Source organism: Puma concolor, chromosome C1 (assembly GCF_028749965.1).
Source record: "Puma concolor isolate L17-30 chromosome C1, mPumCon1.1.hap2, whole genome shotgun sequence".
Classification (NCBI taxonomy): domain Eukaryota; kingdom Metazoa; phylum Chordata; class Mammalia; order Carnivora; family Felidae; genus Puma; species Puma concolor.
In genome coordinates this window covers 100,913,412-100,937,315 of record NC_141674.1, presented here as the reverse complement: position 1 = coordinate 100,937,315, position 23,904 = coordinate 100,913,412, and the positions used below count along the sequence as shown (strand labels likewise).

General features: G+C 39.2%; 1 protein-coding gene across 2 annotated transcripts in view; it reads right to left on the bottom strand.

Annotated features, from left to right (window-relative positions):
- Positions 1-19,785, bottom strand: part of MAN1A2 (mannosidase alpha class 1A member 2) — a 175,520-nt gene extending 155,735 nt beyond the window's left edge. For both annotated transcript variants that reach the window (XM_086717938.1, XM_025934471.2), the window contains exon 1: positions 19,237-19,785. In XM_086717938.1, coding sequence (XP_086574064.1) covers positions 19,237-19,538 — 302 coding nt within the window. In that variant the 5' untranslated portion in view covers positions 19,539-19,785. The remainder of the gene's footprint in view (positions 1-19,236) is intronic.
- Between the last annotated feature and the right edge of the window lie 4,119 nt (positions 19,786-23,904).

Genomic DNA, 23,904 nt, shown 5'->3' with positions numbered 1-23,904 from the left:
TATGGCAGCCCAAGTAGATATAGACAGCTCCCCATCCTCAGCTCCAAACCCTGCAGTCCACTAACTAATGATCGCACAAAAGGTCTTAATTTTCATGAAGTCCCACTTACCTATGTTTTTCTTTTGTTGCCTGTGCTTTTGGTATCATATCCAAGAAATCACTGCCAAATCCAATGTCATGAAGCTTTTCCCGTAAGTTTTCTTCTAAGGGTTTTATAGTTTTAGCTCTTACATTAGGTCTTTGATCCATTTTGATTTATTTTTTATATAAGTGCTGAAGCCAGATATTTTTTTTTTTTGGCTTGAAAAAGGAATAAAGTCCTTTGAACTAAGGAAAAGTACCAAGAAACAAAGCAAGGAAGCAAGAAATAAAGTTCAAGCTAGAGGGTGTATACAGTGAAGTAAATGAGATGGGTAATAATTTGCAGCCCTTCATTAAGATAATCCATACAATCCAGTGTTTCTCAAATTCACTATGGGCATTTGGGGCAAGAATTCAAGTGTTTGTTGTGTGGACTACCAGGGCACTGTGCAGTGGTTAGGATTCTTGGTCCCCATTCACTAACTGCCAATAATGCTACCCTTCCCATCAGTGTGACCAGCAAAAAAATGCCCCCATGTTTCCAAAAACCCTCTAAGGGGAGCAGTACTGGCCCCTGTTTTAAACCCCTGCACAGAAAATACTGAAAGGGTACAGTCTAGAAAGTCTATTTATATCTACATTTCTAAGCAGCACAAGTAAGAACTTCATCCTCAACTATAACACAAGTCACCGTAGGAAAACTTACGGTTCTTTTCAATTTACTCTATACTTAAGATGTCAATATGCAACCCCTTATCTAAATGAAATGATTCACCAGTATATTGGAAGCAGAATCCCTTCTCTTCATATAAAAGTCAGAACGTTGAAGATAGTTTGTCTATCATCTAACAGCAAGACAAAAGCCCATGACCTACACTTAGGCAATCAGATTCTCTGGCTGGGACTACAGAGCTGAAGTAACGGACATAAAAAAGCAAGGACTCAATTTTAAAAATAAGAACTCAGGAAGCAGAGGAATCCAAGGTCAAAAGGTAGCAAAGCCATAACCCGTGCTCAGTGACCAGCAGCACTGACAGTGGTACACTAACTGCTTCTTCGCCCTCACTATGGTTCTGCATACCCAGCTTCCTTTAATGCCTATTTTCCAAACCTCGTTCTCCAGCCTTTATGTCAATTCTGAAAGCCAACCAATATCCTTCTAATTAATATCTTTTTTGACATGCATTACACCTGGTTTCTACTGTTTGTATCCAAAATTCCTCTCCTGCAATATTTTTAATGCAAACGGAACAGGTATTCTGGGACTATGACCTAAGCTCATGCCTTTGACTCACTCTCAAATGTTGCTAAGGCAATTCTAACCAGCGTAGAATGAAATATTCTGACGCACCAACAACACTGAAAAACAGACGAGTCCCACCTAATGCTTTAAACTCCAAGTTATTCTGAATATGGCATAAATGAGAACAAGGCGAAAAGCAAGAAGGCAGTCAACCAACGCAGAATTTCTATTTACTATTACTCACTGATATAGAAATTACTTTCAGGAATGTGGGAAGAGACCTGAGACCTGGCACGAACCTACACAGCCTGCTCTCCTGCAAAGCTATTCACGTGCCTGAGTTGAGAACTGCTCTAACTTCCAGCAAAGGCTGAGAGGGCCTGCCCCAGTCACTCCTGCGAAGAGGTCCTCCTGATCACCTGCCCAATCTAAAAGCATCACCTGACGGAGACTACTAGGCTCTCCGGAGAAAAGGCCCAACCCAACAGGGATCCACTTTGCCTCAGGTGAGCTGCTGGCCATTCAACTCCAATTCTACAAAAAGAGGCCCCTCATAGACTGTTTCACTGACTGCTCATCTGGATCTGATTAAAGTCCATACACTAAAAACAGGGAAGCCAGATAACACCAGTGAGTAAACCTAAATCTTAAATTCTAAATCTACTCCTCTATACTCTGCCTCATGATCCTGGGGCTTAGACTCTGCAAATTATCTCTCAACTGGTCTCCTATTAGGTTCAACCAAGAGGAGTACAAAAAGAGACTGGAAAGCAGAAGGACGAGATCTTGATAACCTAATTCTAAAATACTTACGGAAATCAATTCATCAGCAAGATGTAGCAATTATAAACATATATGTAACACTTGTAAACACCAAACAGCAGAACCCCATAATATATGAAGCAAGCATTGATAGGACTGAAGAAAGTAAAAGGCAATTTTACAATTGTTGGAGATTTCCATACTCCACTTTCAACAACAGCTAGAACATCTAGAGGAGAGTTGAACAACACTATAAAACCACTAGACCTAACAAACATATATAAAACACTACCCAACAACAACAAAATGTGCATTCTTCTCAGGTGCACATGGAACATTCTACTAGGTAAACCATACGTTAGACCACAAAATAATTCTCAATAAATGTAAAGAGATTAATTCATACAAAGTATCTTCACTGACCATAATGAAGTTAGAAATCAGTAACAGAAGGAAAATGACAATTCAAAAATATGTGGAAATTAAACAACACACTGAAACAATCAACTGGTCAAAAAAGAAATCACACAGCAAGTTAGAAAATAGGAGACAAATGAAAACAAAAATACAACATACCAAAGTTATGGGATACAAAAAAAGCAGTCCTCAGAGAAAAATTAACAGCAATAAAATGCCTACACTTAAAAGAAGATTTCAAAGTAAAAGTGTAACTTTACAACTTAAAAACTAGGAAAAAAGCACACTAAACACAAAGCTAGCAGAAAAAAAAATCAATAAAGATTAGAGATAAATAAAATAGAAAATAGAAAAACAAAGAGAATCAATAAAATCCAGTTAGTTCTTTGAAAAAAGACGGACAAATCTGACAATCCCTTCGCCAAATGACAAAAAAGCATAGATGATGTAAGTAACTAAAATCCGAAATAAAAATGAAAACATTACTGCTGGCCTTACAGAAATAAAAAAGATTAAAAGACAGTACTATAAACAAGTGTACACCACCAGATCAGAAAACCTGGATGAGCTGGACACATTCCTAGAAACACCAAACTGCAAAAAGTGACTCAAGCAGAAACAAAATCGAAATAGACCTGGAACAGGTAAGGAGCTTGAATCAGGAATCAAGAAAGGCCAGGACCTCCCAACAAAGAAAGGCCCAGGACCAGATGGTTTCAGAAGTGAATTCCACCATGTTTAAAAATTAACACCAGGGGCGCCTGGATGGCTCAGTTGGTTAAGCGTCCGACTTCGGCTCAGGTCATGATCTCGCGGTCTGTGAGTTTGAGCCCCGCGTCGGGCTCTGTGCTGACAGCTCAGAGCCTGGAGCCTGCTTCAGATTCTGTCTCTCCCTCTCTCTCTGACCCTCTCCCGTTCGTGCTCTGTCTCAAAAATAAATAAACATTAAAAAAAAAAATTAAAAAAAATAAAGAATTAACACCAATCCTCCTTAAACTCTTTCAAAAAATAGAGGCAAGAACACTTCTTAACTTGTTCCATTAAGCTAGTGTTACTCTGTTTATCAAAGCCAAAGACACCACAAGAAAACTACAGATCAACACCCTTTATAAATATAAATGCAAATAACCTCTACAAAAGACTAGCAAACTAATCCCAACAGCATATTAAAACGGCTATATAAACCATGAGCAAGTGGACTTTATCCAGAAATGCAAAGATGGTTCAACATAAGAAAATCACAAAATGGGGGCGCCTGGGTGGCTCAGTCAGTTGAGCGTCCGACTTCAGCTCAGGTCATGATCTCGCAGTCTGTGAGTTCGAGCCCCGCGTCGGGCTCTGTGCTGACAGCTCAGAGCCTGGAGCCTGCTTCAGATTCTGTGTCTCCTTCTCTCTCTGCCCCTCCCCCACTCATGCTCTGTCTCTCTCTGTCTCAGAAATAAACATTAAAAAAAAATTTTTAATAAAAAAGAAAATCACAAAATGTAATATACCACATTAGTGGAACAAAGGGAATAAAATACATAAGCATCTCAACTGATACAGAAAAAGCATTTGACAAAACCCAACACCCTTTCGTGATAAACATACAGCAAACTAAGAATATGAAGAAACTTCCTCAACATGATAGATACAGGGCACTTATGAAAACTTCACAGCTATTATCATACTCAACGGGTGAAAGACTAAAAGCTTTCCCAAGATCAAGAATAAGGCAAAGATGCCCACTTTCACCACTGCTCATCAACATTGAACTGTTAAGTTCTAGCCAGAGCAATCAGGCAAGAAAAAAGAAATTAAAGGCATCCAAATTGGAAAGGAAGAAGTAAAACTATCTCTATTCACAGATGACATATACACAGAAAATTTCAAAGAATCCACAAAATGACTACTATAGATAATAAATGAATTCAGTAAAATTGAGACCACAAGCTCAACACACAAAAGTCAGTTATGTTTCTATATATCACAAAGGAAAAATCCAAGAGGAAATTAAGAAAACAATTCCACTCATAATAGCACACAAAAGAATACCTAGGAATAAATTTAACTAAGGAGCTGAAATACTTGTGCACTGAAAACTACACATATTGCTGAAAGAAAATGAAGAAGATATAAACAATGGAAAGATGTATCACAGTCATGGACTGGAAGACTTACTATTGTTAAAATGAGCAATCTACAGATTCAACAAAATCCCTATCAAAACTACAAGAGCTGTTTTTGCAGAAACTGAAAAGCTGATCCTCAAACTCATAAGGAATTACAAGTGGTCCAACAATCATCAAAACAATTCTGAAAAAGAGTAACAACATTGGAGCATTCACATTCCTAATTTCAAAACTTGCTACAAAGGTTCAGTAATCAAATCAGTATGGTACTGGCATAAGGACAAACATATATAGATGAAAGGAATAGAACAGTGTACAGAAATAGACTCCTACTAGTACAGCCAAATGATCTTTAAAAAAGAGGCCAATAAAACAGTCTCTTCAGCAAATGGTGCAAGGAAAACTGAAGAGCCACATACAAAATAATGACGTTTGACCCCTTTCTCACACCATACACAAAAATTCAAAATCCACAACCTAAATATAAAAGTTAAAATGGGGGCACCTGGGTGGCTCAGTCAGTTAAGCACCCAACTCTTGATTTTGGCTCAGGTCATGATCTCACTGTTTGTGAAATCAAGCCCCATATCGGGCTCTGTGCTGACAGTACACAGCCTGCTTGGGATTCTCTCTCTCTCTCCCTCTCTCCCTCAAAATAAATAAATAAACTTTTTTAAAAAAGTTATAATCATAAAAGTCTTAAGAAAACAAGAATAGATCTTTATGACCTTAGTTTGATAATGGATTCTTAAATATGACATGAAAAGCATCAAGCAACAACAAAAACCTCTGAGCTTCATGAAAATTAAAAACTATTTACATGAAAGAACGTTTTTAAGTGAAAGATAATCTACACAAAGGGCAAAAATATTTACAAACCATCAATCTGATAAGGGTCTAGTATCCAAAAGATACAAAGATGTCTTACCACTCAGTAACAAAAAAGACAAACCACCGAATTTTTTTAAATTTAAAGACCAAGGACTTGGGTGGACATTCCTCTAAAAAGATATACAAATGGCCAAAAAGCACATGAAAAGATGTTCAGTATCAGTAGTCATCAGGGAAACGCAAATGAAAACTACAATGAGATACCACTTTACACACTAGGATGGACAGAATTTTTTTTAAATGTCGGCATATGTGTGGAGAAATTGGAACCTGCAGACATTGCTAATGGTAATGTAAAATGATTCAGCTGCCATGGAAAACAGTTTGGCAGTTCCTCAAAATGTGAAACATATAATTACCATATGACCCAGAAAGTCCACTCCTTGCGATATACCCCAGAGAATTAAAAACAGGTACTCAAATGCATGTACACACATGTTCACAGCTGTCCTATTCACAACAGCCAAAGGGTGGGGACAATCCAAATGTCCATCACCAGGTAACCGCATATACAAATCACCTATAAAAACAATGGAGTATCACTTAGCCATAAAAAGGAATGAAGCTAAAATGTGGATTAGTCTCAAAAACATTATGCTACACGAAGAAGCCAGACACAAGGGGTCTTATATATAGCATGACTGTGTTTATGCGAACCATATACCATATCGGTCGTAATATTTACCAGAAGAGATAAATCCTGGGGTACTTGAATGGCTCAGTCAGTTAAGCGGCTGACTCCTGATTTTGGCTCAGGTCCTGAGCCAACATGAGCCAGCACGTGCTCTCTCACTCTCTCTCAAAATAAATAAATCAACTTAAAAAAAAAAGATAAATCCTTAGAGACAGAAAGCAGACTGGTAATCTGCTAGGGGCTGGTGGAGAGGACAGAGTGAGGAGTAACTGCTTAATGGATACGGAGCTTCCTTTTGGGGAACGAAAATGTTTTGGAATTAGAGGTGGTGATTGCACGACACTGTGCATGTATTAAATGCCAGCAAATTGTTCACTTTTAAGATGATTAATTTTACGTTATGCAAAGGTTACCTTGCTTGAAGAAATACATACTTACAGAAGAGTTTAGACTCAAATCAAGGTAAAACCCACCTCATAATCAGGGTGCCAGTATGTCAGGTTCTGGTAAGAACCCTCTTCCAGGTTGCTGACTGCCAACTCCTCACATGGTGGAATGAGCAAAAGACAAAGCAAGCTCTCTCCTATCTTTTCATAAGGGCACTAATCCTGTTCATGAGGGTTTCACTCTCATAACCTAATTACCTCCCAAAGGCCCCACCCTCCTCATACCATCACACTGAGAATCAGGATTTCAACATGCGAATTTTGGGAAGACACAAACATTCAGCCCATAGCATTATCTGATATCAAGGCTTACATAATGCCACATTCATTTTTATACTTCTTAAAACAGCAAGCCATGCTAATGCAAAAGAAATATGCAAAAGGACACAGAGAAGCCAGAAACAAACCTATGAAAATATGAAAAATAGCTTTATAGAAGAAATGACATTACAAATCTATGGGAAAGGACAGATTCTTCAATAAGTAGCAGAGGGAAAATCGGACACCTGTATGGAAAAATCTAAACTCAATCCCTACCTCATCATTCATACACAAAAGTCAAAACCATGTAGGTTAAATCCCTAGATGTAAAAAACCAAACTTTAAAACTGCCAGAACTGAAAATATAGGTCACTATAACTTCAGGGTATAGAAGTATTCCCTAAGCAAAATTCAAAAGGCAATACCATAAAGAAAAATATTAACAATTTCAATTACATTAAAATTTTCCACTTCTGTAAAATCAAAGACACCATCAACAAAGTATAAAACTAAGGCATCCATTACAAGAAGATATGTATAATGCATATAACTAACAAAGAATTCACTCAGAATGTATAATTCATACAAAGGAAAAGGAAAAAAACCCAAAAGAAAAATTGGCAAAAAAAATGTAAACCAGCAACTTAAAGACTAGGAAATCCAGCCAACAACATTAAAAAAAAAAAACAAAGAACAAAAAAAAAAAAAAAACAGTTCTACCTTACTAGTAATTGGAAATAAAAACTAAAATTGGCATCATATTGGTAAAGATTTTTTAAACTCTAACAATACCATCATTTACGAAGATGCAGGTAGGAGTTTAAATTGGTACACTCACTTTTGAGACAATTTAACAAAACAATTTTGAGTCAATGATATACCAACTTTACAACTCAGTTCTATTACTAAGTTTCTACCTTGGAGAAAAAATATGTGCCCAAGAACACATGTACAAGAAGGTTTCTGCAGCAATAGTATGAAATTAACCAAAGAATCTATCAACAGGGGAATATACAAACAATTTGAGGTTTACTCATAAAATGGACTAAGTAAATAAAATAATTGAGCCACAGCCCAATTAGAAACATACATAAATTGTTAAAAGAATGACGAGCAAAAAGAAAACATGCAGAATGATATACACTGTGTTTAAGAACATGCAAAACTATATTATAATTATATATTTATACTTATTTATAGAGATAGTTTATATCAATATATATGCTGTAGAAGTATAAAACCATGTACTTAAGACAATGTCAAACTCAGACTAGAGGTTTGCCTCAAGAAGGGTAATTTTCAGCTAAAAAAGGAAAATGTTAACATTTTAAATAGCACCTACAGTGACAGTAATATTATGTTAAGACTTTTATTTATGCTTATAACTCTTTAAAAAACATTACAGAGAACTTATACCAGATATCAAAACATACTATTATAAAACTATGAAATTAGAACAGTGTGGTGCTTTCAGGAATAACCAGAAAGATCCAGAGGGGGTTAAAAAAAGAAAAAAAAAAAAACTATGCACATACTGGGATCTATTACCATTTACGTAAGTAATCCCCTGTTGACAGACATTTAAAAATGTCATGTTATAGCTTCAAGGGATATTCTTGGAACATCTTTTTTTTTTTTAATATGAAATTTATTGTCAAATTGGTTTCCATACAACACCCAGTGCTCATCCCAACAGGTGCTCTCCTCAATGAATGGATAAAGAAATTGTGGTTTACATACACATTGGAACATCTTTTTGTGCAGTGATGTGAAGATTTCCCAAGAATAAGTTCTCAGAAGAAGTACTGAACCAAAGATATGCACTTTAAATTAGCTAATACTATCAAGTTGTTCCTCATAAAAATTCTATTAATTTAGACTTACAAACAGTGCAAGTGCAAGAAGGACCAGCCACTCAATGTTCAAGGTTATTACCAATCTTTTTAAGTAGAGGGAAAAATCCAGGTCATGAAAAGATAAATGTTTATTAATGGCATCACTCATTAAGAGAAAAATTATTCACATTTATTATTACATGCATTACAGATACATACCAACAAATATGTCCTTGTATCTGATGCCACCTTACTGCCAAGTAATTTAAAAGGTCATGTATGGCACACAGAACTTTACAAATAAAATATATATAGTTATATAGACAGTTTTAGACACCTAAATATACGCAATTGTGCCACATCTCAATTGGCTGGCATATTTTTTTCAGATGCCAGTGCCTAGTTCTTGACTGAAAAAGAACTGCACCTTATTTCCAGATAACACAGTCCATATTCCAGAAATGGATAAATTAATGACATAAATTCACTAGGAAAAAACAAAGGGGAGGAAAGAGAAGACGGTAACTTATCTGACCTCTCAAAATAAATGCCAATGACCTAAATGCATGCGCCAGAGGCTCACCTAGGTGAAAAGGTATCGATAATATATACTCTAAGAATGATGTTAAGATTTGAATCTAAGATTTAAATTTCTGAGTAGTGTCCAAGTCAAAATTAATCTTCCATAATCCCCAATACTTAGTATAATGCTTAGCACATAACAAATACTCAAAAACCCTTGCTGAATAAATGAATGTGACCAGTGTTTTTTTAACAGTAACCTCATTATCACTAAGGAGAGGCCAAGAGATCTGCATAGGTAATAAAGGTTGATTTTATAAATATGTAAATGTCAAAAATGCAAAAGGAAAAACAATATACACATTGTTCTTTGTAGTCTCCAGATTACTTCATGTCCTTTTGTTTCTTTAACTCTTTACATAACTTGTCCTTAAAGTTCTTGTTTAGATATGGGAAATAAAAGAGAATGGACACTTTCAAAGGCATCTCTCAGTATTAATGTTAGAAAATCAAGGAAAATTTTCCATCAAGGGTAATAAGAGCCTTCACAGGTCTGAGGCCTGACTTACTCAGGGATGCTTGTTTTCCACAGCATCTATCCTAAAGACTTAGATACCAAATTAAGAGATGGGACTGTTAACTGGGCTCAAAAATGACACCTGGAAATACTTCTGTAAATATACCTATTACCTTCATTCAGGCCAGCATATAAAATGTTAAAAAAAAAAAGTTCAATAAATACTTTTCAAACATAAGAGAATCAAGAATGTGTAAAATAGCATTTCATTCATTTACACTTTTTAAATTGGTACAAATTTCATTATAGAATATATAAATGAATTATAGTCACATATAAAATGATTTTTAACCTTAATTTTTATATATAAAAATGACACTGCTAATTCCTATTTAGAACACATTTTGTTTTCATAGTATTTGTGATATCTTAAATTACTGCACATTCTTCAGTTCCATACTTCATGAAATTATTAGCATTTCGTATGTATGAGCTGGAAGCAATCTAAAGATTCAATCAATTCCCTTATTTCATAAATAGGCACAGGGAAATTAAACAGCTTATCTAAATACATTCTAACAAGTAAGGACGATGCTGAAACTAGAGCTCCTATCTCTTAACACTGGGCCGAAGGGGTGTTTGTTTATGTTTGTTTATTTTTGAGAGAGAGAACAAATGGGGTAGAGGCAGAGAGACAGGGACAGAGGATCCAAAGCCAGCTCTGTGCTGACAGCAGAGAGCCCTTGTGGGGCTCGAATTCACACATCATGAGATCATGACCTGAGCCGAAGTCAGACACAACCAACTGAGCCACCCAGCACGCCAAGCCCAATGTTCTTTTAAATATACAATGATGCCTTTCTCCTGGACTACAAAAATTCCAAGATAAATCACTGAAATCAATAACCTTTAAAGGAGATTGTTCTTATAATAAATCCTAAAACCTAATCTGTAAATTCTTCACTACAGCCATGTTCTAAAAGGAAAACATGTTCCAGCAAAGTTCAATGGCAATCAAAATAAACTTTTCTGGGGTGCCTGGGTGGCTCAGTGGGTTAAGTGGGTTAACTTCAGCTCAGGTCGTGATCTCATGGCTCATGATTTTGAGCCCCACGTCAGGCTCTGTGCTGAAAGCTCAGAGCCTGGAGCCTGCTTTGAATTCTGGGTCTCCCTCTCTCTGCCCCTCCCCTGCTCACACTCTGTCTCTCTCTCTCTCTCTCTGGTGCTCTCGCTCTCTCTCTCTCAAAAATAAACATTCAAAAAAAATTTCTTTTAATAAATAAACTTTTCTCAAAGAATGTACACAGTTAATGGAAAATAAAAATAGTAAATGATTGTTCTGGCCAATGAATGTGTAGTGTCAACCCAAACCATAATCTAAAATTTTTTAGCATTTTCAAACAGTAGTAAACAGAACATTTGCCCAGCTAATCAATTCATGTTTACCATGTACTACCGATTTTGAAAACAGCAGTCCCCCTTCTCTGTGGGGGATAAGTTCCAAGACTCCTAAAGGATGCCTGAAACCACAGATAGTAACAAACCCTATATATACTGTTGTTTTCCTATACATACCTATGATAAAGTTTAATTTATAAATTAGGCACAGTAAAAGATTAACAACAATAACTCATAACAAACTAGAATAACAATATATTGTAATAAAAAGTTATATGAATGTGGTCACCCTCTCTGTCTCAAAATACCTTACTGTAGCACACTCACACTTCTTATGATGCTGATGTACGATGATAAGATACTTGTGTGATGAGATGAGATGACCTAGTGTTAGGCTGCTACTGACCTTACACGTCAGAAGGAGAATCATCTGCCCCCAGACCACAGTTGACTGCAGGTAACTGAACGGAGGACAGAGAAACCACAGATTGGGGGGTGGAGTGGGGGGAACATGTTTAGTTTCTGACGTGCCAACTTTCAGCATGATCCAATTTTATAATATCTATATTTGTAAAAATTAGGTTAGTAATACCTAACTTAACAGGTCTGATGTGAAAACTAAAGGTTAAACATGTGAAAACACTGATCACAGGCTCTCCATTGTTTTCCTCCTTTTTTCCTAAAGAAGGAGAAATTCAGGGGCGCCTGGGTGGCTCAGTCAGTTAAGCATCCGACTTCAGCTCAGGTCACGATCTCACGGTCTGTGAGTTCGAGCCCCGCATTGGGCTGTGGGCTGATGGCTCAGAGCCTGGAGCCTGCTTCCGATTCTGTGTCTCCCTCTCTCTCTGCCCCTCCCCCGTTCATGCTCTGTCTCTATCTCAAAAATAAATAAACGTTAAAAAAAAAATTTTTTTTTAAAAAGGAGAAATTCAATTTGAGGGCATGCAAAATACCTTAGGTACGTTGATAGGAGTAAGTATGTTGTAGATAGGGTCAACAGGAATTCTTCCCTAATTTTTTAAATTATTTTTTATAAAGGGCCTTTATTAAAGACTATATGCTTCTCACTTTAAGACATCATTCCTCCTACTTTTGCTTCTTACTTTTCAATTCTTCCTGGTGTTTTGTTTATACCTTCTCTTGGGGAATTTGTCACCTTGCCATGAAACATCATTTATTCAATAGGTATATACTTTTATTAAGGACCAAGTATACTTCAAGCATTGGAGATATAAAGATAAATAAAAGACAGTCATTTGCCCTCAAGGAGCCCATGCTCTTTTAGGAGAGACCGAGAAGTAAGCAAATGACTGTAAACATGCAATCACAGACATACGTGAGAAAGATAAAGTACACGGGAAAAACACTACCTACAGGCAGGGGAGGTAAGGGAATAAACCCATAAGTGGATTTGGGCAATCTCAGCTGTGATGATTAGTTAATATTAACAAGAACCCTGTAGATCAGAAAACACTATCAGGAAATAAGATTAAATGCAAATCACTGAAAGTAACTGAAGCATAGATTTACAACAAGCGATGCTGATAAAAAATAAAATCGAATTTTAAACTACATGTTCTAGAGGCTACATGTAACATACATAAGACAATGTTAATAATTTGGAAGGAATATTCTTAGATTATGTTTGATCCTTTAAAATAAGAAAATCCAAGAAATATTAATAAGAGTAAATAAACATTTCATAGCCCTAGAACACTTTTTATAAAACCCAAGAGAAATTCTGGAAAGGCTACCATAGTTTTTAAAAGAAAATAAACTAATGCTTGAACAAATCTGATTTCCTTAAAACATTTAACTTCAACCAATAAATACCGTTAACATATTAACATTCAACTTGTGGAGCACTGTACAGTAGGTCATCTCCTGGAATTTCCAACACTCATTGACCAACATGAAAATCAGCATTTATACCTTGGCATTCTGCATTTTAACCAAACCATACTGATATTTTATTCATTTTGGAGAAAAATGAAAAATATACTAACATATTCACTGATTTTGTAATGCTGAACTAATAAAAGCAAGGTCACTGTCATTTGCCTTAGGATCAGAATTAGACTTTAAGTAATATACAAAATGTCATCTGATGAGCAGCCCCAAAACACAGCCTCTTCCAAATCACTATCAATACCTATGAAAGATGCAGAAAATGACAAAACCTCAGATTACCAAAGAAATAAGAGCCATCATATCAGAATTTGGAAGAATTCTTTACTAACTTATAACCACACTTGGAGTGTCCAGAATCAAGCCTCACCTCATGCAACAAAAAATGACCAAACTACTACCCTACCCCAATTGTAAAAGGGTCTGTCCCAATGGAAAAATGGGACACAGTCCTCCAGTCAAAGCACTCACTGTTTAACTGGTCTTTCCCCACAGTCTCTTCCCAATTCTTACCTTATTATCTAACTAGTTAGTTAGAGAGCAACTCCTAGAGATGGGAGAAGTGCATGGGAAATAGAATGAAAAACTGATTTCTAGGTGATAAGGGACAAGACAACAAAAACCTCAGTAGCTGTCCATGCAGCCAACTTACTCTCATTTCAGGAATTACATAAAAACGTTCTCTAGCACCAAAACAGTGAGAGGACTAAAGATGCTAGTATCACAGCAGAATAGAGGAAATTACACAGAGCTGCACAGATCAACTTGTCCTCCAACTACCCAGGTGAAAAGGGTATTCACTCAATAAAAATAGACATACACACACACACATATACATACACACACAAATACACATATACATACACACACACACACACACACACACACACACACAATAAAGGCATCTATATCAGACTGTTGGTAAATATCAAGTATATACAGACGTTCCTTTAAACAGACTCTGATTAAAGGGAAGTGGTAAAAAGAACCACCAGCCAAAGGGGGTAAATACATTACAAGGGAAAGTCCAGCAGACTTAAATGATGTAACCTCCCCCAAACACGAGCAGAATGCCCTAAGAACAGGATAAGGGGGGAAAGGCATGGAAGAGGGATGAAATAAGGAAGGATATTAAAATTAAAATGACAACAGTGAGATTTTAAATCTCTACTCATGCAATAAAAAGCAAAACTGAATCAAGCAAAAAGTACAAATCATGACATGAAAATCTTAAGAAACTCTCACTAAAGCACACTGCAATCTGGACTAGATACATTTCAAGTTCAAAAACAACATGCCATTAGTGACTACCACATTGGCCAGCACAGGGTCAATAGTGATTATGTCTAGTAAAATGTCTCACAGCTAGTTAGTAAAACCAAGATGCAACTTTAGGTCCCTTTAACTCCAAAGCCTGTTTGTTCTTTCTGTTTGAGGAAACTATCAGAAGTTAACATACCTTCAAGTATTCAATTCATACTAACAAAATCCTGACTAGAGGATGAAACACATTGGCAATTCAAATAAATATTTAAAAAACAAAACAAAACCACAAAGCCCATTTATACAATGCCATTATATAAAATGTCAGTTTCAAAAATGAAGGTAATAAGTAAAATTTTAATTAGATAGGTCTATTATGTACACAAATTATGAACATGATACTTTATGTATATCCAGTGTATATTTATAACAACATTCATGTTGTGTGATAACTGACCCCTGTTTTAGTTACCTTGAAATCACAGATGTTAAAACTATCAGCAACATCAAACTATGTGTTTTACATTATTATCATCTGAAAACTATGGACTGTTTGTGAACCACTTAATAGAAGGGAACATACAGGTTTTTCCATGAAAATGCTTTATCTTAAATTCTTATATAATATCAATCATATAAATTATTCATTCCACATAGTATATACGTCTTAGTAATCCATAGCCATGTCACCCAGAAACTGGGAGTTATCCTGGACTGCCTCCTCCTCCTCCCTTAGCCCCCATATTCAATTGACAATCAACTTCTGTGAAACTTAACACTTCGACATCTTGTGAATCAACCACTTTTCTCCACGAATTTCTCTCCTCCACTATCACCAGTGTGGTCTAAGCCAATCTCCTCTGTGACCTAGACTCTCCTAATTTTACATTTCTTCCTCCTCCTCTCCAATCCAGTGTTTACACTGCAATCATAGTGATTATTTAAATTTTTAAAAAATGATTATGGCATTACCCTGCTTTCATGAAAACCCTTTACTGGTTTCCTACAGTACTCAAGATAAAGACCAAAATACTTAACTGCAGACTCTCCAGGAGCCTGCCCAGGGATTCTGATCTGAATCTGAAAATTGCCATCTGAAAATACCATAGCCTCTAATTTTTTCAAGAGAAATCAGAAATCTAGACCTTCGTGGGAAATCTCCTGATATGTGAAAGCTGGCAACTAACCCATACTTTTTTGAACAAGAAGGCCAAATCTGACCTCTCATGTAGTCTTCACCTAGCCCCACACCAGCCATACCGAACATTTCTCAGGTCCTCAATGGTGCCAGGCTTTTTTCTTAGGGTTCTCACACATGTTGTATCCTCTGCTTTGACCACTTTTTCCCACATCTCTAGTTCACTTAGCAATCTACTAGTTCTAAGACTCTGAGCCAGTCATGCTTCCTCAACGAAGCCTTCCCTATTGGCACTGCCTGTCCCACGACCCCAATCCACAGGGTTAAATCGCACCATTATGTACTCTGACCGCACTGAGTACAACTTCATAACATTCCTCACACTTCAACAATAAATTTACTTATTTAATGCCCATCATCCTCCTCCTTTAATGGGAAGCTCCATTAAAGCAGGGCCTGACACACAGTAGACACGCAATACACATTTGTCACTAACTACTTTGGTTATAAAATGTTCCTTTGGGGCGCCTGGGTGGCTCAGCTGGTTGAGCGTCGGACTTCGGCTCAAGTCGTGAGTTCGAGCCCCACGTTGGGCTCTGTGCTGACAGCTCAGAGCCTGGAGCCTGCTTTGGATTCTGTGTCTCCCTCTCTGACCTTCCCCCATTCAAGCATGTCTCATTCATGCTTCCCTCATTCATGCTGTCCCCCATTTATTCTGTCTCAAAATAAATAAACATTGAAAAAAAAAATTTTTTTTAAATGTTCCTTCAGACAACAAGATTCTGGTATGCTTTTAAAATATTAATCTGTATCTAACTTTTCAGAAACATGTATGGTATTTAAAGTGGCCTCAATATTAAAGTAATTCAATTAAAACAATAATTATTGATAATAATTCCTAATATTTATTGACCACTTACTAAATACTAAGAACTATTTTGAGTACTTTGTATGTTACTATCTCATTCAATATAACAATCTGTAAAGTGGGGCACCTGGGTGGCGCAGTCGGTTAAGCGTCCGACTTCAGCCAGGTCACGATCTCGCGGTCCGTGAGTTCGAGCCCCGCGTCAGGCTCTGGGCTGATGGCTCAGAGCCTGGAGCCTGTTTCTGATTCTGTGTCTCCCTCTCTCTCTGCCCCTCCCCCGTTCATGCTCTGTCTCTCTCTGTCTCAAAAATAAATAAACGCTGAAAAAAAAAAAATGAAAAAAAAAAAAAATAAAAATAACAATCTGTAAAGTAAATGCCGTCATCCAGAGGAAGCAACTTAGGCACAGAGTATGAAAATTTACTCAAGATCATATATCTAAATCAGTGACAAACTAGGGTATGAATCTATGTAGTCAAGACTCAGAACTTAAGCACCTAACTACAATACTAAGCTAACTCATTAATAAAGAAAAGTCAATGCAACAAGTACCCCCTTAAAGACTGTGAATAAGAAATAATGGCCATGATTTATTTTCCATTACTTATCCATTAAAGTAAGGTTCCTCATCCCTCTATCCTGCACCCTTCTACACATACACAAAATTAAGATAAATTATCAACTTGTACTTTTCAAATTAAGAAAGATGTTTTTTTGACCCACACCCAAAATACGTATGATTTTAGCACCAACTAACTGTTAAAATACTATCTTTCTGCATGATTTTTATAAAGATAATGTGTCTGCATTAGCTTGATGTTTTATGTCTCACATTTTAAACTTGTTATTTGAATGATCTCTGCTTTGAAATGGATTTCATTGCTCAAATTAGAAATTGGTAGACTGTGCTTTAAGATATGGTAAGCAACAATCAATGACATACAAAACAAAGATAAAAACAAACTGATATAAGCACAAAAATATGTATAGAGGTAATACAGGGATCCCTCTTCACCCGAATCCTCACTATGTGAATTCTTGTTTTCTTAAATTCAGGAACTAAATAGACTGGAGTAAACTCTCACAAGTATCATTTGCTACCTGGACTCTTACTATCCAAAACTCAGGATCTGGCTCACCCACCATCCCTTACTATGAGAACTCAATAACCAACCCTCTAATTCCAAACTCAGGAACCCAAGAATTGGGGCTAGCAATACACAAACATATGCATTCACGGTCCTATTAATTTAAGAATTTTTGTTTGAGAGATTTAAGTAGGCTTTTTAAAACATGAATAAGATGGACATACCTATTCTCATTCAAATCTTAAATTTTAACTCCACTTAACTGAGAATCTTTCTATGTATTTCTAAACTAGGATGTTGCCATATACTGTATATATTTTAACCTTTAGACCACACTTAAAATGTGAAGAAAACTGCTCAGTATGTGACGGATTACTATAATTATAGAGTTAAACAATGTTTATGCATGGTTGTCAAAAAAAAATCTGAAGCCAGTCTTAACACCCTTTATTTTCAAATGTTTATCAGAGCTTCTATAAAAATCATGGGAACTAAGGTTTCTCCAGGAAAATAGTAGTTTCAGTGCTAATTTTTCAGCAACATATTTCACATATCACATCAGATTTTCTCGAAGTCGCGAAGGGCAAAGGGCAAAATAGAAGGAACTGATGCAAAAGAGTACAGAAGATGAAAATGATGGCAAAAAGTCCAAATTTAGTTACAGAATAATGGCATGAAACAGTTTTAGAAGTAACTACTCCATAAGGTTCAGCCAAAAGTCAAAGAATCAGGAAGAAAATAATGAATTAACAAGATTGAGAATAAGGAGAAACCAGCTGTCATTACAACACTGCATTATCCCAAGTATTTAACTTAGGCTCACATTTGAACCTCAGCTTTTCCAAAAACCTCCTACTTAATAAAAAGTTAAAACTAATGTCAGTTGAAAACAGCATTCAAACACAGTTTTTTTCACACACTCAAAAATTATTTTAAGAAACAGGGAAAAGAGGGAATTTAACAGTTAAAAAAAAAATGTAGGTTTGAGAAAAATAAACTACTTTCCCCGAACTCTTCTCCTGACACAAATTGCATAAATGATTTAAAGATACAGTCACTAGAGCTCCCATTTTACCCCAATTTGGCTCTAATCACCGAGCGCTCCCCTCACTTTGGTGATGTGAAAGAATGTGATCCCTTTAACCAAATAAACTGCAACAGTTCCCTGACACACTCCATCTCACACATTATAAAAAATAAATTAAAATATATAACCAAATCTTGTTACAAAACACAAAGTGAAATGACTGTAAGATTCAATGATATTTTTAACGTAACTAATTCCATATGGAGCACCAAAACAGGTCCCTGACAATAACAGAAATCAGTATATTTCTGTAGGCTAAGACACCACAGGTATATTCTGCCCATAGTTTGCCTTCCTAAAAAGCTAAGATTCACTACTAAGCTTTAACTACAAGCCAGAGAATAAGAGCCCTCTGGGAGAGAACAAACTCACAGAAGCGGTCAGGATTCAATGGGTCTATTTCACAGGGTGGCACTAAGACTGAATGCAACACATTCTTAATAAATGAAGGCGCAGCATAGGTCATCATTTCTTTAGATTAAATTTTCATACCTCCATTCCCAAACGTTCATATGAGGCACTACATCTCTGAGCACAAACGTTTCTCCTCTATAAAACAAAGGAGCTGGAGGACTAGGTTCTAGGAGCCCTTCCCGTCTATGGTTCCATTCTATCAGTTCTGAAATAACTACAACTCTAACGACTCGAGGAAAATTACATTTTACTGCAACAACAACAAGGAAAAATTTTTAAGACCGGTCTGATGCAATAAACCATACCTTGCTCTGCCAAATGTTAATATCAGAACTTCTGAAATAAACAAACCTGTGTCTATGTTCATCAGGTCCATGGATCAGGAAGACTCCAGGGTTTTTGGCCCCTTTGCTGGCATCTACATGGGGAATTAACACATCTTCCAAACCCAGATCAAAGCGTTTGTGTTTTGAAGAGTCTGGAAGGAAGAAGAATGCCCCAAAACACAGGGTGATGAAGGCACTTAGAATAAGGAGGAGGATAAACTTCTCAGAAAGTCTCAAGGTAGCCCTGTGATGCGGAAAGGAAGGCGGCCCCAGGTTCAGAGGTGGTATCCTTCGTCCAGATAAAGGGAGCAGGGCCGGGGTAGTCATCGTTTACGCTCTCGGGCAGAATATTTTATAAAGTTATCATCTTATATCAAATGTACAATACATTGAACAGTCTTCAAAATCTTGGCAAAAATGGGGAAACTCAATTTTGCTCCTCTTAAAGGACTGTTGTGCTTTTTAATAGGGCACCTCTTTCACGCTCGTCCAATTACATTCAAAAACGTGTGTGGCCCCCACACGATCACTAGTTTGTGTCCTGTGATATTTTCTCTGCCATTTGGCTTTCAGTACCTCCTCGGGTTATCACAAGTCTCCTCTTCATTCCTAACGGCGGACGAGGCAAGCAACGCTGCAGAAAAGATGCAAGGTGGGGTCTTCCATTCCGGCACCCCAGTGAGATGCTTCAATGTGGTCTGCCGCCCCAAACGGGAGCCTGACCAGATCCGAGGAGTTGCAGAAGGTTCACTTAACCACCCCTGACGCTTCGATTTCAGAATCTCTTCACCTCGGTGGTGGAAAAATAAGGGGCTCCTCGGAAGTCTGCCAACGGGGAGGGAGGTCTCCCGCCTCGCCGGGAAGGCGAAGCAGCGGCGCCGGGCGAAGTCGCAGGGAGGGGGTCTCGCACGCCCGCGCCTCCCGACGCCGCCCCCAGGCTCCCGGCTCCGGGGAGAGCTCCGACGCTGCCCCCTCGACGGCCGGCACGAAGGGCATTCGCGCCCCCAAAAGCCTGCGCCCTCGCAGCCGCCGCCGCCGCTGTTGCTAGCGCACGGGTCTGGCGGGGAGCGGAACTTCCTCCTCGGGCGGCCACTGAGAAGCCCCGGCGTGTGCGGGGGGAGGGGAGGCGCGGCGGCCGCCCCCGCCCGGCTCCGCCTCCCGCTCGCCGCCGCCGCCGCCGCCGCCGAAGTTAACCCCGGCGCCTGCTCCCCGGACGAGGCCGCCGCTGACCCCGCCGCGCCCCGCCGCGGTGACCGGGCCCCCGCGGCTCTGCGGCGTGGGAAGAAGCCGAGCCTCGGCCCCTCGGTCCGAGAGCCAGGGGCAGGCGCCTGCTCATTCCTCGCTCGGCGCTGGGGAGGCGGCGGCCCCGGGCGCGCGGGAGCGGCCGCGCCTCGGGCGGGCAGAGGTCGGCCCCGTCTCCGTCCTCGCCGGCCGCCGTGGGGGCCTCCTCGGCGCCGCCTCCGGTCGCTCGCAGCGGCGGCGGCTGCGGGAGAGGCGGCGCGTCCACGCGGTGCGGGGCTGCGGCCCCGTCCTCGGCCCCTGCCTCTGAGGCCCGGAGAGCGCAGACAGCAGGAGGCCGACACCCGTTGGGCACACGCCTGCGAGGGACCCGGCGTGCGGGGGATCGGATGGCGCGGGCCGGCCTGCCGCCCCGACTCGCGAGTGGGCGTCCCCGGGCGCCGGAGTGTGAGGTGCGCGCGCACGCTCCCGGCCCCGCCCCACCCGGCCCGCGCTCTGGCCTCGCCGCCGCTGCGGGCTCCAGCGCCCGCCCGCCGCCCGTCGCCCGCGCGCCCCCCCGGAAGCGTCCTGCCGCCGTCGTCTGGGCGCGCGGTGGGCGAGGGTCGCCGGCTGCGCCTCGCTGCCAACTTCGCCGCTGCCAGGCGCTTTGCCATCGCCGGTTGGTGGCCCTGACCCAGCTTTGGGGAGCGGGAGGAGGGCTCAGGTCGCGAAGGTTTCGCCTCAGTTAAGGCTTACCAGAATTAACGGGCTCTGGCGTTTAATCTTGCTTCGCGGGGAGTCTTGTGGTATAGACCGTTCGTACCTCGGGCTCAACGGCCGGCTCTCAAACTTCTTCCATGCAGCCGATGTACACACTGCTGGGCACCCTAGGCTCGCTCATCAATACTGAGCTCGGGCCGTTTGCCTGGCTCCGTGTTAAGAATGGCGACCTTGCCCATTCCTTAGGGCTTCCATTCTGAGGAACGTGTGACCCCAGCCCGTATGACCCCATATGACCTCAGTCCCCTCGGGGTTCAATTTCGGCAATACATTGTTCTTCCTTGATCTCTTCACACTCCTGAGCACCTCCACTCCCATTAAAAAAAAAAGGGGGGGGGCGCCTGGTTGGCTCAGTCAGTTAAGCGTCCAACTTCGGCTCATGTCATGATCTCACGGTCCCTGGGTTCGAGACCCGCGTCGGGCTCTCTGCTGACAGTGCAAAGCCTGGAGCCTGTTTCAGATTCTGTGTCTCCCTCTCTCTCTCTGACCCTCCCCCACTCATGCTCTGTCTCTCTCTGTCTCAAAAATAAACGTTAAAAAAAAAAAGGCAAGTATGAACGAGGAGGTGCTAAAACCCAAAAGGGCGATATTGTTGAAATCCAGGCCTAAAAGCAATCCCTTCATCCGTAGCGTTGAGAAGAACCATGTGTTGTGATTAAATACAAAAAAAAAAAAAAAAAAAATTATGTATACTGTCGCTTGCAACTTACTTTCACGTTGAGTTTTATTCTATTAAGATAAATTGTCATTCTTTCTGGGCACATCCTCACTGGTAGCTGGGGATTAGAGAGGAGGCCCTTAAATGGCAGGGGAGAAAAGGACAGTCTTAGCTCAAAAATCAAGCAAAAGAATCCTCATGTTCATTGGCACAAGTCAAAGTACATTCCAGTCTGCACTATTTTCAGAAGCCCTGCATATCTAACTACCTACAATATGACAAAAGAAGTCATTGTCACTTGCCATGCTTCACTGTATCAAAGAGATAAAATGTTAAGGGAACCCCCCCCCCCCCTCACGATTTCACTGAGTCAGGCTGGTAGTGAAGTGTGCTGAATCCAAAGTGAGGTCTGTGTTGGGACACTTGTGAAGAGTAGGTTTAAGAAAGGCCCTACAATGTTATGAATAAGTTTCTAAAGCTGAGCCTGTCTGGAAGCCAAAGGAGAAGAAACATGAGTTTCCTACTGATGAGGTCATTCTTTTCCATGAAAAGATGAGGGGAAATAAATATTGAGCTGTGAATGATGTAGCAAGTTATATGAATCTTGAAAAGTGAATATCTTTTAAGTTGACACCAAATCATTAACACTAGAGAGATCAATCAGGAAACACGCCATAATCTAATGTGACTTAGGCAGGTTCAACCTGGAAAAGGCTATAGCTTCTGGAAAAGGGTTATATGTCCCCCTTCCTCTTTCTTGCCCTTGCCTTTTTTGCAAAATCCATTTTTCCTTCAGGAAAGTAAAAATGTCATTATTTAAATTCAGGGTTAGGGACACCTGGGTGGCTCAGTAAGTTGAGCGTCCAACTCTTGATTTTGTCTCAGGTCATGATCCCAGGGTTGTGGGATGGAACCCTCCATCAGACTCTGCACTGAGCATGGAGCCTGCTTGAGATTCTCTCTCTCCCTCTCCGACCCCGCCCCTGCCCAACTAGCACACTCTCTCACTCTCTCCCTAAAATAAAAAAATAATAAAATAAATTAGGGGTTATTACAGATGTCTAAATGCAGCCTGCAATTCTAAAGGCATTGAGAATACTATCAGTTATAATTACAAGCATCAAAAAATAGTGTGTAAAAAAATTAGATATATATATTTAGTGTGTGCGTGTATTCTCTTCTAGAGACTAGGTCCCTTTCAATAAGTTGTAAAAGCAGCAGGACTTTTTTGTGGGGATTTTTAAAGCAAGTTGCAAATTTAATTCATAAATTATAATTACAAGTATATAAAATAAAAGATTAAAAGGTAAGATTTGAAAAATTATTATAGCTGTTGTGTTAGGATGTTGGTATTACATATGATTTACCCCCTGTGTTCTGTTTGTGTTGCTTTTATTATTAAATAAATAATGTTATAGAAACTGGTACTTGAGAAAGTTGAGGTCAGGTTTCAAATAGATGGACTCCGTTGTATCAAGGTTAAAACACATCTGGGGGAAATCAACAGAAAGCAGAGAGTACATGAAATATATGTAAATATATGTTACAGGGAAGGATTTCAGTCTAGAGAGTGCAAAGAGAATATCTTATTTTCAAAGAGTAGTTATACTTTGATCAGAGATATAGACGAGATTCCAAAGTGTCAGATAAAGTGATGATTTCCTTTTTATAAATCCATATACATTAATTGATATTTTAGTAAATATGACTTCTTAAATTCCTAGTGAAACAAAATTTATCCATACGTATTTCGGATTTATAGGACCATTGCTAAGATCCACCTACATATTACACTGTAAAAATTATTTGTCTTTGTTCAGTCATCTGTTAAGTTTTCCATTATCAAAACAATTTTAACACCTATTATACACAGACACACGCACACACACACACAAATACCATCTAGCTCTGTTTTCATTGAAATTGAGGCTATATGCTAGAGAAAAAAAAAAAAAGAAAAAAATATATGCATATACCTGATATGCAAAAAGAGGCTTTTGGTTTACTTAACCTGTTCCTTCCTAGTTTCACCTGGTT